The sequence below is a fragment of the Lissotriton vulgaris genome, chromosome 5 (genome assembly GCF_964263255.1).
Source record: "Lissotriton vulgaris chromosome 5, aLisVul1.2, whole genome shotgun sequence".
Classification (NCBI taxonomy): Eukaryota; Metazoa; Chordata; class Amphibia; order Caudata; family Salamandridae; genus Lissotriton; species Lissotriton vulgaris.
In genome coordinates this window covers 189,261,842-189,279,378 of record NC_141693.1, presented here as the reverse complement: position 1 = coordinate 189,279,378, position 17,537 = coordinate 189,261,842, and the positions used below count along the sequence as shown (strand labels likewise).

The following is a 17,537-nucleotide window of genomic DNA, read 5'->3' as shown; positions in this document are numbered from 1 at the left end:
GAATATTGCACATAATAGTAATATGTTTGCAAACCCTGTGACTTCATGGATCACAGGGTTTGTGAATGTAATAGTGTTGAATGCATTGGATCCCAAATTCTGAGATATTGATTCAACCCAAAAAATGTTTAAGCACAACAGGAAAATAGGCTTTTAATAATAAAAAGGAACAAGGAGGGTTTTTAAATAATTGATGCTAGGGGAGAAGAAAAAAACCCTTGTGCTAACTGCTGAGAAATTTGTGTTGGACAGTTCATATCTATAAATGTATAAATGTATCAGGGAGCCACATTTAATCTCTTTCATTTATGTCTTTACTCATAGGTGAAGGCCCCTGCAAAAGCACCATTTCCCCCTACATACCTCCGACCTGAAAAGCAATTCTCAGTTCACCAGAACCATGAACAGCACATCCTCAGGGAATGATACACAGTGTCATTCCCAGGTACTGCACCCTTTCATCCCCATGCTGTTGACCATCATCTTCGTGTTCGGCTTCTTCCTAAACACTGCCAGCCTTTGGATATTTTGGTTCCATATCAAGAAGTGGAGCTCAGGCATGGTGCTCCAGTTCAACCTAGCATTGACCGACGCCATCATCACCCTGGCAGCCCCAATGATGATCACCTACTTCTTTCTTGGCAACCACTGGCCCTTTGGTAATTTCCTTTGCCAACTCAATGTCTTCTTCTTGAGTACGCACCTATACGGCAGCATCTATTTCCTGGCCCTGATCAGCATCCACAGGTACGTGGCCATAGTCCACCATCACAAGAAATCATGTTTTAAGAGGAAATCCTTCATTATAAATATAAGCCTGGCTGCTTGGCTTATCCTCTTCTTTCAAGGATTTGTTTTCTTCTTCTCTCTGAGGACTACAGTTGTGGACAACACAATAAAGTGTTTGAACATCCATCAAGGAGACATGGTCCAGCTTTTCTTTTATTGGAACATGCTTTACTTGTTTCCCAGCTTCCTCCTGCCATTCACCATATCTTTAACCTGCTATGTCCGATTGGGAGTTTTTGTTTCCAAGATGACAAGCAACAGTTTAAGGGGCCAGGTGATGAGAACCAGGTCCTTACAGATCATCACTGTCTCTCTGGTGATCTTTGTCATCTGTTTCCTACCGGTACACATCAGCAGGACATTAGGAGTGATTGTCAAATATTTCTCTATGGGCTGCAATTTGCTGCACAAAGTGGAAACAGCGTATTACATATCGTGGGTCTTCACTGCGGCCAACTGCTGTCTGGATCCCCTGCTCTATATATTTTCCACTGAGATATTTTACCAGTCCTTCACACAGATTCCAAGTTATATCTGGTGCGCTAAGTAAGTAGCTCAGTTTTTGCCTAAGTCTGCTTCTAAAGAAGTAACAAGTACCTGAAACCCCACCGTAATGTGGGCCACTGATATCTAAGTGTCCTAAACAAGGTACATTTGAAATACAACAGTTATCCTTGGCTTCCTTTTCCAGCACTTCCATAGCCCGATCCGGTGATTATGTTTGTGTGCATGAATATAGAAACTATCCAAGGATTTAACATTCTAAAGATAATTTATTATTTCCCCTACACAATTGTGAGTTTCCTTCTAAATGAACTGAGCATTTGAACCAAATAAGGATTACACACACACGCAGGTCTTCAGCAACATCCCTGGGTGCCATCTCAGACTCAAAACTACATTTAAGACCAACATCAAGGTGATAGCAAATTACCATCTCTGAATTACATGTAACATTAAACATTTCCTTCCCAAATGAGACCTGACATCTCCTTACCACCTGACTTGCTCCTTTGGAAGCAGGCCAGCACTCGCAACTCATCTAATTTCAAGAGTTAGGAAATTTGACCAAAATGACTTTAGCCCAGGAAATACTAGAATGGCTACCTGCACATTCAAGAATGACTGCCTTTCTTAGAAGGAAATACACATGAATACCCCAAAATACTGGGAAAATTAACTGATCCTACCTGGAGTAATCTAAAACCTGAGCGTGGAGCCTTGACTACCTTGATCTTCACAACTACAAGAAAACTTCCACCAGAAAATGCCCCTTCTTGAGCAAATAACAACACTTATTGAGCTCCTTCCGAAGTAGGATACAAATGGCCCTCTATTTCTCCCTATTCAAAGTCTGATTAAATAAAACCTCCTGCTTGCTTGCAGAATGCACAGGTGAGACTTCCTTTATTTAACATTTTCTGCAGGCAAACTGGTTCAACGCAGGTTTATAACGTCTAAAATCTTCCTATCACTTGCCTGTGTACATCAATCTTGTTATTACCAATATGTTATGTTTCTGTTTAACCTGTCATCAAGTGCTCTGAGACTCCTGTTCAGGGTCAAAACAAAAGAAAAATAAGTCAAAAAATAAAACCTATGAACACTTGATCTTTTAAGAATGTATCTGTAGTTTTGCAGATTTGAAAGACTTTGCAAACTGACTCTTTCTATGCAAAATTCATGTTTACCCCTACTTTGTCCACATTTGCAGTCCAAATCATTCTCATTGCACTTCTGAAGCTGCTTCTCTGAATGATAAGATATACATTACAATGATCCATTTAGAGAGAAGAGAAAACCTATCCTCCACAGGATAATGAGAACCATATACTAATTATTATCGGTATAGTTTTTTAATATCGTTTTATTAATCTTGCAGTAATTCAAGTTAACACATTTTTAGTAGAAAACTCAGTTGTAGGTGCTCCACAAACAGCGCAGTGCAATGTGACATATGTGAAAAAAATGCACAAGAGCTTATTTCTGATAAATGTGGTCTAGGAACTGATGTTTGTGGAAAAGTACAAATGCAAGACTCAAATTTGGAGTTCATTGGATAAAGGAGAGTGAACAAGATCAGTAAGCATAGGCACATTTTGCGAATTCGCGGTTCGTGAATTTGCGTATTTGCGAATTCGCAATCCGCAAAATCCGCAAACTCTCGCGAATTTGTTTTTTTTTAATTTTTTTGTGTTCGCAAGGGTTTCTGCCAGTTTGCAAGGGTTTTGTACCAGTTCGCAATTGCGAAATTACTTGTCGGCTCGCAACTGCCGCGACTATGTTGTTTCTACGTCTGGTTCATCATCGCAGGTTCACAGCACCCTCTGTTTCACCACTGCCACCCTCTGATTCACCCATGCCACCCTCTGGTTCATCACTGTAGATTATGGGGGTGAAAAGCAAGCACACCTGCCCTGCTTCAACTGACATTAATTAATTTGGTGTTGATTAATGTGTCACTGAATTTAAACTTCCAGTTTGGCACCTGCTTCCTTATCTGTAATTTGTTTTCTGTTGCAGTGCAATTTTTTTTCACAGGGCCTTTGTGGCCTTCTATGAGCCTGCTGTGAGGGTCAGAGCAGGGTCATAGAATAGTTGCAAGTAGGCAACTGAACTCTGGAGGCGCCCCTCAGGAAGCACTACAGGGAATGGTTACTAATGATGAGTTTGAACTTTTGCACCTGCTGAGTGCTTTCAGTTTTGCAAAACTCGTTTTTCTGCAATTTCGCAGGATTCGCGGGGCGCAAATTTGCGCGAGATCGAATTCGTGCGAATATGCGATTTATTTTTTTGCGGCGTGTTAGTTGGGAAGGTTTTGTGCGTTTTAGCGAGCCGCTTGTAGCGCAACGGCGCGAAGTTACCCTCACGGTCGTTCACGGGCGCGGCCATCTTGTTTGCATGACGTATTTCCGTTTCCGGGCGCGATGTGTAATCTCGCAAAGTGTGCGGCTCGCTAGTACAAGTTCGCGTGCGATCGCAAGGAAAATCTCGCGCGAACTTTCCCACGCGGTCGTAAACGGGCGCGGCCATCTTGTTTCTCATTCATTGCTATGGTTCTGGGCATGCTTTCTGTATCCTCTCTGAATCTCTGCCATCCTTTGCTTGTTTGAAGTTTTTTTTAATCTATTTTACTTATTATCTATCCCTCTATTTTTCTAGCTCTATACTTCTGTGTTTTTCTGCTACGTTTGGTTAATTTTAAAATATTTTTTTTAACTCTTCTTTTTTCTTCTTCCCTATTCTATTTCTTCTTTATTATTTACCTTCCTTTCTGCCCAGACCATGGTAAAGGGAGCCGGGAACCATCCTGAGAAGAGGAAGAGTCCCGCACCCCGTGCCCGGCTCCCGTGCGGGCGTTTGAGGGGGGAGCAGGTCACAGCCCGGGAGATCTTCACTGCAGAGGAGGTGGCCGCACTAGTTTTTTATGTTCAGCGCCGCCTCCCCAGGACCATCATTGCAGGCGGCAAGATCGCTAGCGGGTACGGGATCCGGGAGCGCCGGAAGCAATGGGAGAAGGTGTGCCGGGCCATGTACCAACACTCTCGGGTCTAGCGCACCTACAACCAGGCCATCCACCGTTGGACGGATCTCCTGGACCGGGAACGCGTCTTGATCGACCTGCTCGGCCTTGAGATCCCCGGGCTTGGTGAGTAGTAGTAGCTATGTCTTCACTACTCTGTTTTCTCCTGCTCTGTGTGTTATTATATTGCAAATTTTTGTTTTTTACCAAGAGCAATAATGCTGCTGATTACATTGTAGGTAAATTATATTTCAAAATCTTCTGCGCATTTCAGGTGCACTGCTCTCCTTCTCAGTAGCGTTGCTACTATGCTTATTTGTGTTCATTTCATTGACCTGAGAAATTATGTATGAGGGTAGTTTAAAGAACTGCGTAATGCTAGACACTAAGGGTTAGATTTTTAATTACCGGCGCATCCCTGCAAAGTAGCAGGGATGTGCCAGTAATTGTGCGCCACGCCACCACCACCCATGGTGCGCCATATTAACAATGCGGCGCACCATGGGCCCAAAACGTCACCGAAGCGTTACGCATCTGTGCCGTAAAGGCGGCGCATTGCTGGAGTTGCGTCGCAATGATGGCGCAGCTCCAGCAATGCTCTGGGGTGCCCTATCTCCCCAATGCTGCATCAAGCCGTACGTCTGCTTCAAGCAGGCGCAGGGTTTGATTCACGCATCATTGTCCTAAAAGTGACTGATTGAAATCTTGTAGATTTCCCTCAGCCACTTTTAGGATGCGTTCCTGCGCAGGAACCCCCTCCCCTGCCCCTGATCGCCCCCTGATGGCACAGGGCTTTAAAACGTGATGCATCTCCAATATGCGTCACGTTGTTAATATGCGCCGCACCATGGCGCCTCTTTTGTTCTGCCGCTGCGTCACAAAAGTCACGCAACAATGGAGCAAAAGAGCTGCAAGGGGCTTGTAAATCTGCCCCTACAGACTCAAGTCCAGTCCTTCCTTTGTACACCTGGCAATAAGAAGAAATAGTGGTGGTGGATTGATAGTTTGAGTATTTTAATAACTGGTTAATGTAGTAGGAAACTTTTTAGTGTTGTCGCTGTTCTGCAATCAAGATGGACTCTGTCTGTCACTTCGCGTGCTGCGGACTGCTGCCTGCCAGTCCTAGGCAAACCTTTTTAGTAGTTTGTTTAGTGAGTTACATAACTTTCCAAGTCGACAGTCCGCAAATCAAGCAATACTAATATCGTAGTAGACCACATGAGATAGGTCAATATATCCTGTGGAATAGTTGTCTATTTGCTATTTCGCCAAAATATTTTGTTATTGTTCTTTTGAAATGTTTGATTTGGTTGACAAATATCATCCATGTTTTCTGGACTTTCTTTCTTTCATGTTGTACATCAGCTCCCCCCAGGGGCAAGAGGGCATTGGAGGAGGCTGCTGCTGCTGCTGAACAAGGCCAGGGTCGGTCAGGCGAGGGCTCCTTTGCTGGCCTCGGTAAGTTAATTTTAATATAGAGTACCTATTTTTTCCTAGCGTTCCTCATTCGATTTTTTCTAAATCGTCTTTGATCTTCTTGTAGACTGTATCTAAATTCTTATACTGCCTCGACTATGACTCCCTGTGGTATTACTAGATTATTCTTATTAGTCTGTCTGTGTAGCTAACTAAGATTGCACATTTGGCAAAAGGTGTAAAACAAAACTTCCATTCTAGTCAGCAATAGCTCTATGCACTAAGTGCAGTCCTCTGGGATTGTCCATAATGTCTTTTCAAGTCTTCTAAATGTTTATGCTTTGACAATTACCAACAATAAAAAGGTGAATGACCACCAAGAAAGAATAAGATACTACTTTACTTTTGGTTTGGATAGGAGGACAATCCATACTACTACTGTTGCAGGGACAAATCTTCACAAACAGAACTATGGACACTAAATAGTGCATTGTTTATCAATTATAATAGGTGCAGGTAGACTTTCCACATACCTCAGTGATATCAGACTTTGAAGAACCCCCAATCTCCTTACTGACTAGATAGTGTGGCAGAGTCATTTAGCTCCCGAATTCATCGATGATTGATCCCCAATGATGATTATCCAACGCAGGACAAGAGTACGGAGTCAGAGTCCAGAAGTGTCAGAGGCACGGACTCATGCTTGGAAATTGCAAAACCTTTTGCTTATTCACTCATGACCAAAAACCACAGAGTCTATTTAAGTTTTAAAGCTTTATTAAAAGTAAAAATATTTATTAAAATCAGCTTGTCATAAAACATAAACGGTTGATTAAAAATGGAAAAGTGCTTATATTGATTTTTTATTTCACACATTTATTGTGGCCGAGCCGAGCCCTCACCTGGTTTGAACTTTCATTTTTCTTTTTGGTGCTGAATCATTGGTCCCTTCGTCCTAATGATTTGTTCTTAGAAGTGAAGCTTCTGTCTGTTATGAGAAAAATGGTGCGTGTTAAAAAGCAAGCATTCATTAGTTGTGCCAAAAAGTGCAGCGAGACAACACCCTTCCCTGGAAAAAGGGACATTTTTACTTTAGAGTAGACAGTCACAAATTATTAGATTGGTTTCTGTATTCACATTTCTTCATTCCTAGACAAAATACTAGTGAGTGGTGTATGTCTATGACATCTAACATTCTTAAATGTACTTTGTAGGTGGAACATCTGGTGCTGGGCCCAGCGCAGAGGTGGAGGAGGAAAGCCCTGGGGAGGAGGCGGTGCAATGCCGGACCAAACTGCTGTGCGGGTTGCCACGGTAGTGGCGGGCAGTGGTAAGCTCTTATATTCCTTACTTATTGAGATTGCAGACTGCATAGTGTGCTGCTCCCCGTGAGAAAACGTAAGGTTTGTCCAGATGAGAGACATGAAGAAGAATGATTGACATTTAGGGGCCTATTATGATGGCGGACGGACCTGAGTCCGTCCGCCACCATAGAGTAGGAGGGACCATCCGCAGGGGCAGCGGTGGTCCCTCCGTGGTAATTAGGATGTGACCGCCACCCTGGTGGTCACATCCTGTATTTTTATGATTGCTGCGGGTGCTGCTTTAAGCAGCACCCGCCGCAATGATAAAAATGTAAGTTGTGCATTTGCATGCACAAAGCGGCAGGCACCGCGCAGTGCCTGCCGCTTTGTGCAGGCAAATGCAGGGGGGTACCATAGGTACCCCCCATGTGCACCCCCGACACCCCCTTCACTTCTGGGGGCCCGCAACGGGCCCCCAAACAAAAATCCGTATGCCTTTGCACGTCGGACATGTCGCAGTGTAAAGGCATGTTCCTCCAGACATCCTAATATGGCTGGCGGTGTCTGATAGACACCGCCAGTCATGTTAGTGCTTTTCTGCCGCGGACGGGAGGCGACCGCGGCGGAAAAGCTGTGGACTGAAAAAACGATCCCCCCGCCATCCTAATCTGGCGGGGGGTCTTTTGCAAAAACGATCCCCCCGCCATCCTAATCTGGCGGGGGGTCTTTTTCAGTCCGCTGCGGATTTCCCACATCCTCCGGGCCGGCGGTGGATTCTGCCGGCCCGGAGGATGTGGGAAATCCGCAATCCTAATCTGCCCCATAGTTTGAATGGATAGATGCCTGGATCATGGTACTATCTGACTCTTAGATAGCATATGTGTATCAAGAAAGAGTAGACGGTCACTAGATGGACTAAGTGTTACTTTGAAGAGCATGTAACACCGCACCCGCACGTCCGTCCCAGTGTAGGAAAGGCAAGGAAAAGAAGTAGTAATTTTGTCCGAATACTACCATGAATAGTAGCAGTAGTTTGTATTGCAAGCACAGCATATATCCGGCTATTACGATGGCCACTCACTACCTCTTTTAATAAGTTTAGTAGAACTCGGTCATTCATGTGTGGATGTATCACTGTTCACTCAATAAAAAGCAAAGCACCTAAAGTCATCCCATATGTAAGCAAATACATACCATGTGCAGTGATAGATAATCAGATTATTTATCTTCTTCATTTTCTTTTTCTAGTATTCATTGGCACTGTAGGGTGAAAGTTTAATTAATTAAGCAGTAGCCCTTGTAACAGAGTATTCTCAGTGCCACCCGTAATAGAAAAGTAAGAGAATCACCACCTGCATGTACTGGACTGGTACAGTAACGCACGTCTGTCTCACTCATCATGGCGGGCGTCTGTTTTTCTCGGGTGCAAGTTGACTGCGCTGGCATTATGCCGGCTGCAGAAGTTAACGTACCAATTTTGCTAAACAAGAGACAAGAAGAAGAATAAGACTGGTGTACTGTCATAGTCGACTCTAATGGAGTGAGTCCATAGTGCTCTTCGAATTGATTCCTTAAACTCCCACTAATGTTAGAGCAAGGGTGAAGAAGTGGGAGGTTAGATAGATACTGGCCACAATAGTTATGTACTGCACTTGCAAGTTGCTAGTTCTACTGTGACACAACTTTCTGCTGAATCATTTTGTGTTAATCTTAAAGACCATTGGTTACAGACTATGGGGCATATCATCAAGGGGGTTTATCTCCGCTTTTTTGGCTTTAAAAGCCAAGAAAGCGGGGATAAAATGATCTCCCTATTACCTAGCTGTCGCTAACACCAGTTAGCGGCAGCTAGTAGGAGATAGCGACCATCTTGGGCCCCACTTTGCATGTCAGTGATATTTATCACTAATGACATGCAAAGTGGGCGTGCCAAGATGTTAGCGACTGAAAACAGTCGCTAACATCGCTATCTCCTATTACCAACTTTTGGAGATTCTCCAAAAGCTAACACCTGCCCTGAGCAGTTCTTAGCCATGTTATCCAATGGGAGGTGGATAACATGGCTAAGAGCATTAGCTCGGTAATGCATGAATATCGTGGAATTTTCAGCGATATTCATGCATTGCGGTGATTTTTATCGCATTTGCGATAAACCTTGGTAATACCAAGGTTTCTTTGTGGTAAAAATCGCCGCAGCTCAGCGGTAAATTTTTGTCTCTAACCAAGCAATAGCGATAATTATCGCTATTGCTTGGTAATATGCCCCTATGTCTTTCTTTCTTCATATAGATGCTCCTTCCAAACCAACCCGGAAGGAGCTGGCTAGATGGGCCCGGCAACGGAAGCTGGAGGCCACTGTCGCTGAATATCGGCGGTTGGTGGCCCAGGAGGAGGGGGACACGCAGTCTACAACAACATCTACCGGTGATAGAGCGCGCAGTTCACCCCGGTCACTGGGTTTCCTGATTCTCACACGCACTGGGCCCTGGCGTGCAAATTCAAACCAATGACTCGCGTTTGGCGTGAACCGGGTGAGTTTATACACGCTACTATGAGTAATCCGGGGGGTGATTTCTCACCACTGCTGATCATGTACCTGACTTACCACAGGCACATTACTCCAGACGGATCAGGAGCTAGCAGGGAATAGGTGACAGGGGTCCTAGAAGAAATACACTTTATAACCCAAAGTACATTGTCCACACTGTAATCCGCAAAATGACCACAGACACCTGATAAGTTTAAGAGTTTATATAAGAATTTCAAAGTGAATATGTCAAAATTAGCAAAATACAAAATAACACATCAAGCATTAAGATCACAACCAAAAGGTAGCTATGTATTAGGGCAAGGACCATTTGAGTATACGTGAACACTATGGGTAGGAATATTAAGAACCAACTAGTCACTGCAAGTTTATACTAGGACATGGGACATGAACGGGACCTAAAACATTTATTTTATCTAGGCTATTATACTATCCTGCTAAGTTCACTGCAACCATACTAAAGGGAAGGGAAAAATTGGGAACACACTATTACGTATGATAAATCAATGATATCCTATAGGTGGGGAGAGAAGTGGAACAAAACTAAGAAACAATCGCATATACTTGGCATTTCAAAGTGATAGAGCAATATCACAGGCAAGAGTGCTTTATTAAGAAAGTAGGGAGAGAGAGAGAGAGAGAGATTGAAAGACGCAAACCCACAGTTTAATATTTACCTAATTCAGAATGAAGACTAACCCTGGCCACGGGTCAGTTGGGAAGACAGGGACAAGGACCCTCAGGGAATGGAATACCAGAATGTGAGCAGGTACAGCTCACGGAAACTCAGGACAGGATACCCCTCAGGATTTGGCTCAGGACTGGGCTCACCAAGGTACGACCAACACCCACAGCTTCGGAAGCAACGCCTGTGTTACCCCTTTCTGCAAGTAATCCGCCAGTAACCCCGATTGGGTTTTTCGAATTTCCCAGCAAAGTGCTTCGCCAGCACTTAGGACAATTTCCACCCCTTAGGAGTTTGTGGAAAGTATGGACAGAGTGCTCCGCAGCACTCTAGATTGATCACCTATAGAGTTCGTAGGGTCAGTGACAGGTCTGCTACTCGGACAAGTCGGACAATTTTCCTAAGCTACACTAGGGTAATTATACAGTTTGGGGACCCTTAGACCACCCACTAATGTTGCAAGTGACAGTTTCCCACATTATGATTGGTCAGGAGAGGTGATGCGGTCATTATCACCTCCTAGAATTCCATGTCTCATCATAAATATGCAATTTTGCTTATCCGCCCCTTGGGTTCACGTTCCCATCCATAGGAATACAGTAGACAATACGAGAATACAGAGTATAGCAACATTGTCTTTTGGGTTCAAGGTGAAAGGCTGCATCTTGTGATGGGTTTCTCAGGCGCATCGGGCTTCAGGAGCCAGCTGGCTTGTTTCAGCTTCTGCGCAGTAGAGTTTCTCCCTGGTCACATGACGGTGCCCAGCAGAGCCTCAAGTATGGCTCCGCTCCCGATTTTCCCAGCCCCAGAGACGCGATACATGAAAAGTAAGCGAGAACAAATTAGAATCACACATAAAAATGATCACACTGTATACCATGATACAATTCAACACACCCCTTACTTTATAACTTCTACAGCATTAAAGTTTAGTGCGAAAAGACAGATAGGCTAAAGCAGCAGTTGCAAGCATAGAGCGTGGTGAGAGACAAGCGGCCATGTTTGCAACAGTGCGCATGAGCAACAGATTCCCTCCAGAATGCGAGTGCGTCACATCACATGGGTATGACCGACGCATGCGCAGACTGAATTTCAGCGAAGCAGCCATTTCTTCTAGTGCAAGCTTTGTTAGTATGAAGAGACACACAGGCAAGCCTCTTGGGGACACCCGCGTGTTGGGGAAAATGCTAAATAAATGACGAACAGTTGGATTAATATGATTATACGTTAAACGAGGTTCATGAATGAGAGCAAGTCGCTTTACGTGCGAATCCTTGCTCCATCAATCCCCTCTTTGATGATATTTACTATCATCACTATATAACGGAAACAGATGCCAACTCTCATCCTTCCATATCATTCATTTCAATTTCAACAAACTTGTTGTTGATTTTTCTTTCAGCTTCTCTATGAGAGTGGTGATTCTTCACCTTTTTGTAGATTTCATTCCTTAATTCTTCTAATTCTAATTCATCAATGTTTCTCTTCACCCCTCTTTTGTTTACAGTATATTTTCTTTTGCACTTTTGACATTTACAGCAGATGAAAATTATCAACACAATCACACCTATTCCAATTATTGGCATCAGTATTTTCCACAGAATGTTTCTACCTAGGTTAGAAAACCAACTACCTATAGAGGAGAGACCTCCAGTCAGTCTCGTCCAGGCACTGTCAACCTCTAATGGTTTGAGTTCCTTTTCCAAATTAGTTATGTTCTTCACATATTGTTTTAATTCGATACTTTTGTCAGGAATGTAGGTGCAACAATGTTGCGCCTTCAGCATTCTACAGACTCCGCCCTCTTTTGCCAATAAGGTGTCAAGAGCAAGGCGTTTTGCAAAACCATTGATCTGATCGCAACCATTTCAGTATTGACCAGCAGGAATCCAGCAGCAGTGTCAGTTGATAACCGATCCACTACTGTAGACAATTTGCAGATCCTGTGAGTGTTCAGAACTACCCCCATTCCAGGTATCAGTGCACTAAAGATATCACCTACAATTTCACCTACGCTTTCACGTTTATTACGCACTAAGCCATTAGTTTCTTCATTGCTTCCAGCTGCATTATTCACATGGTATATTTTCGGGAAAACAATGCCAAAATAGCAGCTTCCATACCAGTGATCCGGCAATTTGAAATAAGCCTTGTTCCCACATATATAATAAATTCCGGGGAACACAGGTTCTGACCCATTTTTGAAACCCCAACCTCCAATTACCTTATAATTATGTTCACACTCGCTGGAACCAATGAATACATTGTTATAATATTCTGTCCTTTCTCTATGGAGACAAAGTTTTCCTTTCTGTTCAAAATCCAGCAACAAAGCAGGATTAGCTTCGCCTTGTGAGGTGTTATCCATGTGTTCAGCCCACCTAGGGACTCTATCCTTTTCATCATTTGCCTTTCTCTGAAACTTTTCCCTCCTTCGGTCTGCCATTTTTATAAACATCTTTTCCTGCTCTTGCAAAGAACAGGTCAGATTCTCTTGTCGTGCTTCATCTAAGTCTATGTCACCTATAGTCAGGAAATATTCACCCATATAACGGGTTACCTCGCTTCTAACATGGACAAGGTTCAGATGTCCTCTAATAGGAAGTTCAGAAAACACTACGTCAGCATTTGAATAGTAGTACTGTAACGTGCTTCTATAAAACAAGCTAGCTAATATACTACAGGAAATTCCGTAGGTTAGGGGTAAGTGGTGATATGTCACACCTTCAGCTACAGATGTGGGTAGCTTCATGCAGACATAACAGTCTTCTATTTCCATAGCTTCTACATAATGCACTAACAAGTTAGCAAAAACATTTAAATGCGTCCGGTTTCTCATCTTGTGAAAGTGCAGTTCACCCTCATCTGATGCTTCTAAATTCTGTCGTGTGTGTCTTTGCTTAACTGGATTGTCATGTCGTTCTAAGCTTCGTGGTGTTTCTGCAGTCCGTGCAACGTCTGTGTCTAATATTTCAGGTTCAGTAGGGGACAGGTTAGGATTTTTACTTATCATAAAAGGTAAAAAGACGGTTAATCCTATCCACAGCACTATTAGCATTGCTATACTACACAAGCATATCTTACAGCAAGTCTTACAACACCCAAATCTGGATCTCCCAGCTACGCTTGAATCAGACATTTTAGCTTACAGGTGGCTTTTGCAACCCCTCTTCTTTTCTTTATACCAAGGCTTTGCTCTGTTTTGTCTCAAGGAGGGTCTTCGTCCGAACTCCGATCAGTGACGGACTCCTCGTCACTTTTCCCACTGTGATTGGGCTCATCAATTTCTTCCAGCACCAGGTATGTCCATTCGGGGCTCCGATACAGTTTATTCTGTTTCTTCACGCTGTCGCTTCTTCTCAGAAACTTGCCTCGGGCTGGTTTTCTTTCACTTTCAGCCCTTTCACGGTCTTTCAGTTTCTCCTCAACTGTTTTTATTCGGAGTCTTAGCCTTTTGACGTACCTGGGTGTACTTTTGCTTCTGTGACTTTCAGTGGTCGAGGACACTTGCCCTTCCTCGTGCACTCTCTTTTTCTTCTTGTGCTTGACAGAGTCTATTTCCCTCCCTGTCTGACTAGTTCCAGGTCTTTCATCTATTTCGTCTGCCTGGTCCTCAAACTGGTCCTGTTCAGGTTCGCTTTGTAGGTTTTCTTTGCTGTTAGGTGAACTGGAGTCTGATTCCTGAACACGTTCATCTATTTCTATCTGCTCTGGTTCATGCACTTCGTTCTCTTCACTGTCTTCCGCATGAACTTCAGCCCTTACCACTATCTGTCCCTTCCCAGACTCCGGAGTTTCAGGTGGAGTGTCGACGTCTTGATCTGTCCCTACTTGGCCTATTTCCTGATCAGGTGTGATGTGTGTCTTGTTGACCTGACCTTCTTCCTCTAGTTCTGTCTCACCTGGACTATCCCACTCACTGTCTAGGTAGGAATATTTCCTGGTTCGTATTGGATCATGAACCTGGTCGTCGGCAGGGTACCACTCAACGTCTCAACTTGTGCTCTGCAGTTCGATGTCAGCGAGATCCGGACTCTCCTCGGGAGTCTCCTCAGCGGCGCTGCCTTCAGCTTCAGTCGCGTTTTCTCCGGTTACCCGCTTTGTGTGGCTGGCATGGATTCACTTCGGCACACCAGCACACTTTACAGCAGTAGTGGTGACAAGAATCACTTGTCTCGGCTTTCCCCACTTTGGTCCAAGGCAACTCTTCCGGGTGTGTTTCTTTAACACCACCCAATCGCCTGGTCGTAGCTTATGTGCTGGAGTCTTGGGCCATTCGTCTTCTGTCTCTCCAATCTGGTGGGAGATAGAACGCACTTGGTCACCCATCTGCTTGCAGTATTCTAGCACCAAATCATCAGTAATGCTTAGCAGTTTGTGTCCAGGTACCCATGCTTGTCGCATCACTCTCCCCATTAGTACCTCATGGGGGCTCAGGCCTGTTTTTCGAATTGGAATACTTCTCAGACTCATCAGCACAAGGGGCAAAGCGTCTGCCCAGTTCATTTTGGTGGAATCACACATCTTCGCCAGCCTGGACTTTAGCGTGCCATTTATCTGTTCGACCACCCCAGATGCCTCGGATGGTAGGCACAGTGCAGTCTTTGCTTCATTTTAAAGGCCTTACAGAGCTCTTCTAGGACGTCGTTGGCAAAATGCCCACCTTGGTCCGTTTCAATCGTCTCAGGGATCCCAAACCTAGGTATCAACTCCCTGAGCAATAGCTTGGCTGTAGTTTGGGCATCATTTTTCTTAGCTGGGTAGGCCTCCACCCACCGGGAGAACAAACAAACTATGACCAGGATATATCTATATCCCTTGCATTTGGGCATTGTTATAAAGTCTGCCTGCATTCTGACAAAGGGACCTACTGCCTTGCCGATGGTACTCTGCTCTACTACAGTCCTCTTTCCTGCATTGAATTGCTGACACACTAGGCACCTCTGGCAAAGCCTTTCCGCCTGGTTCCTGAACTTTGAATTATAGAACACCTTGTCAAACACACGACACATGGCATCCCTTCCCATATGTGTTGGTTCATGTATCATTCGGACCATGGGATCTATCAGACTGTCGGGCAGCACGGGCATTCCACTTTTGTCTACCACCACACCGTCATTCCTCATTCTGCAGTCATTTTCACTCCATCTAGCCTTTTCTTCCCTGCCTGTTGACTGTTGTCTTTCAATTCATCCCACGTTGACACATTATCAAACAACATCAGTTGGCAGCTGTGTCCACCCCACAACCCAATTTGGAGGGACATTTGGTGTCGGGCACAAAATTGGGCAATTTGGTCAGCGTATCTATTTCCGGCTGTCACATCATGATTTCCTGATCTGTGAGCCGCACACTTGACCACAGCCAATTCTTTGGGCAATTGAATAGCTTCCAATAATTCTTGTACCACCTTTCCGTTTCTGATAGGGGTACCTGAGGAAGTCATGAATTCTCTTTGTAACCATAATTGGCCGAAGTCATGAACAACCCCGTAACAGTACTGACTGTCGGTGTAAACAGTTATCCTTTTGTTCTTTCCCCTCCTACAGGCTCTTGTCAAGGCGATGAGCTCAGCTACTTGGGCTGATTTCACTTCGCATAGGTAAGAGGCTTCTATGGTGTTTGTCAACGTGACAACAGCATAGGCAGCACACAGACCCCCACTCTCATGTCTTAAACATGAGCCGTCCACGAACATTGTATGGTCCCCATCAAGCAATGCTACTTCTCTGATGTCGGGTCGGGGCTTAGTGCTGAATTCTGTTAGATCAATGCAATTATGTTCCATTTCACCTTCGTCGTCTACATCCAGGGGAACAGGTAACAGAGTTGCTGGGTTGAGGACATTGCACCGAGAAATGGTTACATTCTCAGCACCAATCAAAATTCTCTCATACTTAGTCAGCCGACTAGGAGTGAAATACTGGGTCTTGGTTCTTGTCAGTAGAATCACAACAGAGTGTGGAACATATACGGTGAAAGGATGTCCCATGACAATATTTTCACTCTGTTCCAGACTGACGCAAGTAGCAGCTACTGCTTTCAGGCATCCGGGCAGTCCAGCAGCCACCGGATCTAGAGTGGCTGAGAAATACGCTACAGGACGCCTGACCAGCCCATGCTCCTGGGTCAGGACGGAGAGCGCACAATTTTCTCTGGTGTCACAGAATAGTTCGAAACGCTTGGAATAGTCTGGCATACCTAATGCAGGTGCGGTACATAGACAATTTCGCAATGTTACCCATGCGGACATGCTTTCGCTGTCCCACCCGACTGGGTCTTCCACTCCTTTCTTAGTCATTTTTATCAAAGGTTTGGCTAGATTTGCGAAGCCCACAATCCACTGTCTGCAGTACCCCACAACTCCTAGAAACATTCTTACCTCTTTCTGAGTTCGGGGTAGGTCCATTGCTTTAATTATCTTGATCCTTTCTGTGGTGACCTTCCGGATCCCTTTCTCTATCTGGTGCCCCAGATATTTTACTGAGTTTTTACAGAACTGCAATTTGTCAGGGGATACTTTATGTCCTCCCTTTCCTAGGTGATTCAGCAAGGCGATGGTGTCGGTGACACAGTCATTTTGAGTTTTAGATGCCACTAGAAGGTCATCTATGTACTGTACCAAAACGGACTCTCCGGGCAATATTAGGGTCTCAAGACATTTCTTTAATATCTGGTTGAAAATCGAAGGACTTTCAGTGTACCCCTGGGGGACACGATTCCAGACATAGATATGGCTGTCAAATTCAAAACTAAAAAGGAACTTGCTTTCTGGATGCAATGGGATGGAAAAGAATGCATGGCACAGGTCAATGACAGTGAACCATTCCGCATTCCAAGGAATCTGATACAAGATTACTGCAGGGTTGGGCACAATGGGACAGCAAGGTACAACAATTTGGTTTACCTTGCGCAGGTCCTGCACTACTCGGTATTTCCCACTAGGCTTTTTAATCCCAATGATAGGCGAATTGCAGGGACTGCTCATTACTTCTTCTATGATTTCTGCTTCGAGCAATCGGGTAATTTCAGTTGCGACTCCTGCCTTTACTTCTGCACTCATTTTGTACTGTCTTGTTTTGGGATATACTGCATTTGTCTTAATTGCTATCTTAACTGGGTCCACGTTTGCCATTAAGCCTACATCTTTTCCTGAGAAATCCCACACTTCTGGCACTACTCTTAACTGAAGCTCTTCAGGTAAGTCTTCAATTGACAACGTTTTAATGTCAGCATCAGGTCTTACTAACATTAGTTTGTACAAACCATCTT

General features: G+C 44.3%; 1 protein-coding gene across 1 annotated transcript; it reads left to right on the top strand.

Annotated features, from left to right (window-relative positions):
• Positions 1 to 400: 400 nt before the first annotated feature.
• LOC147710443 (P2Y purinoceptor 4-like) lies at positions 401 to 2,169 on the top strand. The gene has a single exon (XM_086920003.1). The coding sequence runs from the start codon at positions 401 to 403 to the stop codon at positions 1,337 to 1,339; it is 939 nt and encodes a 312-aa protein (XP_086776129.1). The 3' UTR covers positions 1,340 to 2,169.
• Positions 2,170 to 17,537: the final 15,368 nt, after the last annotated feature.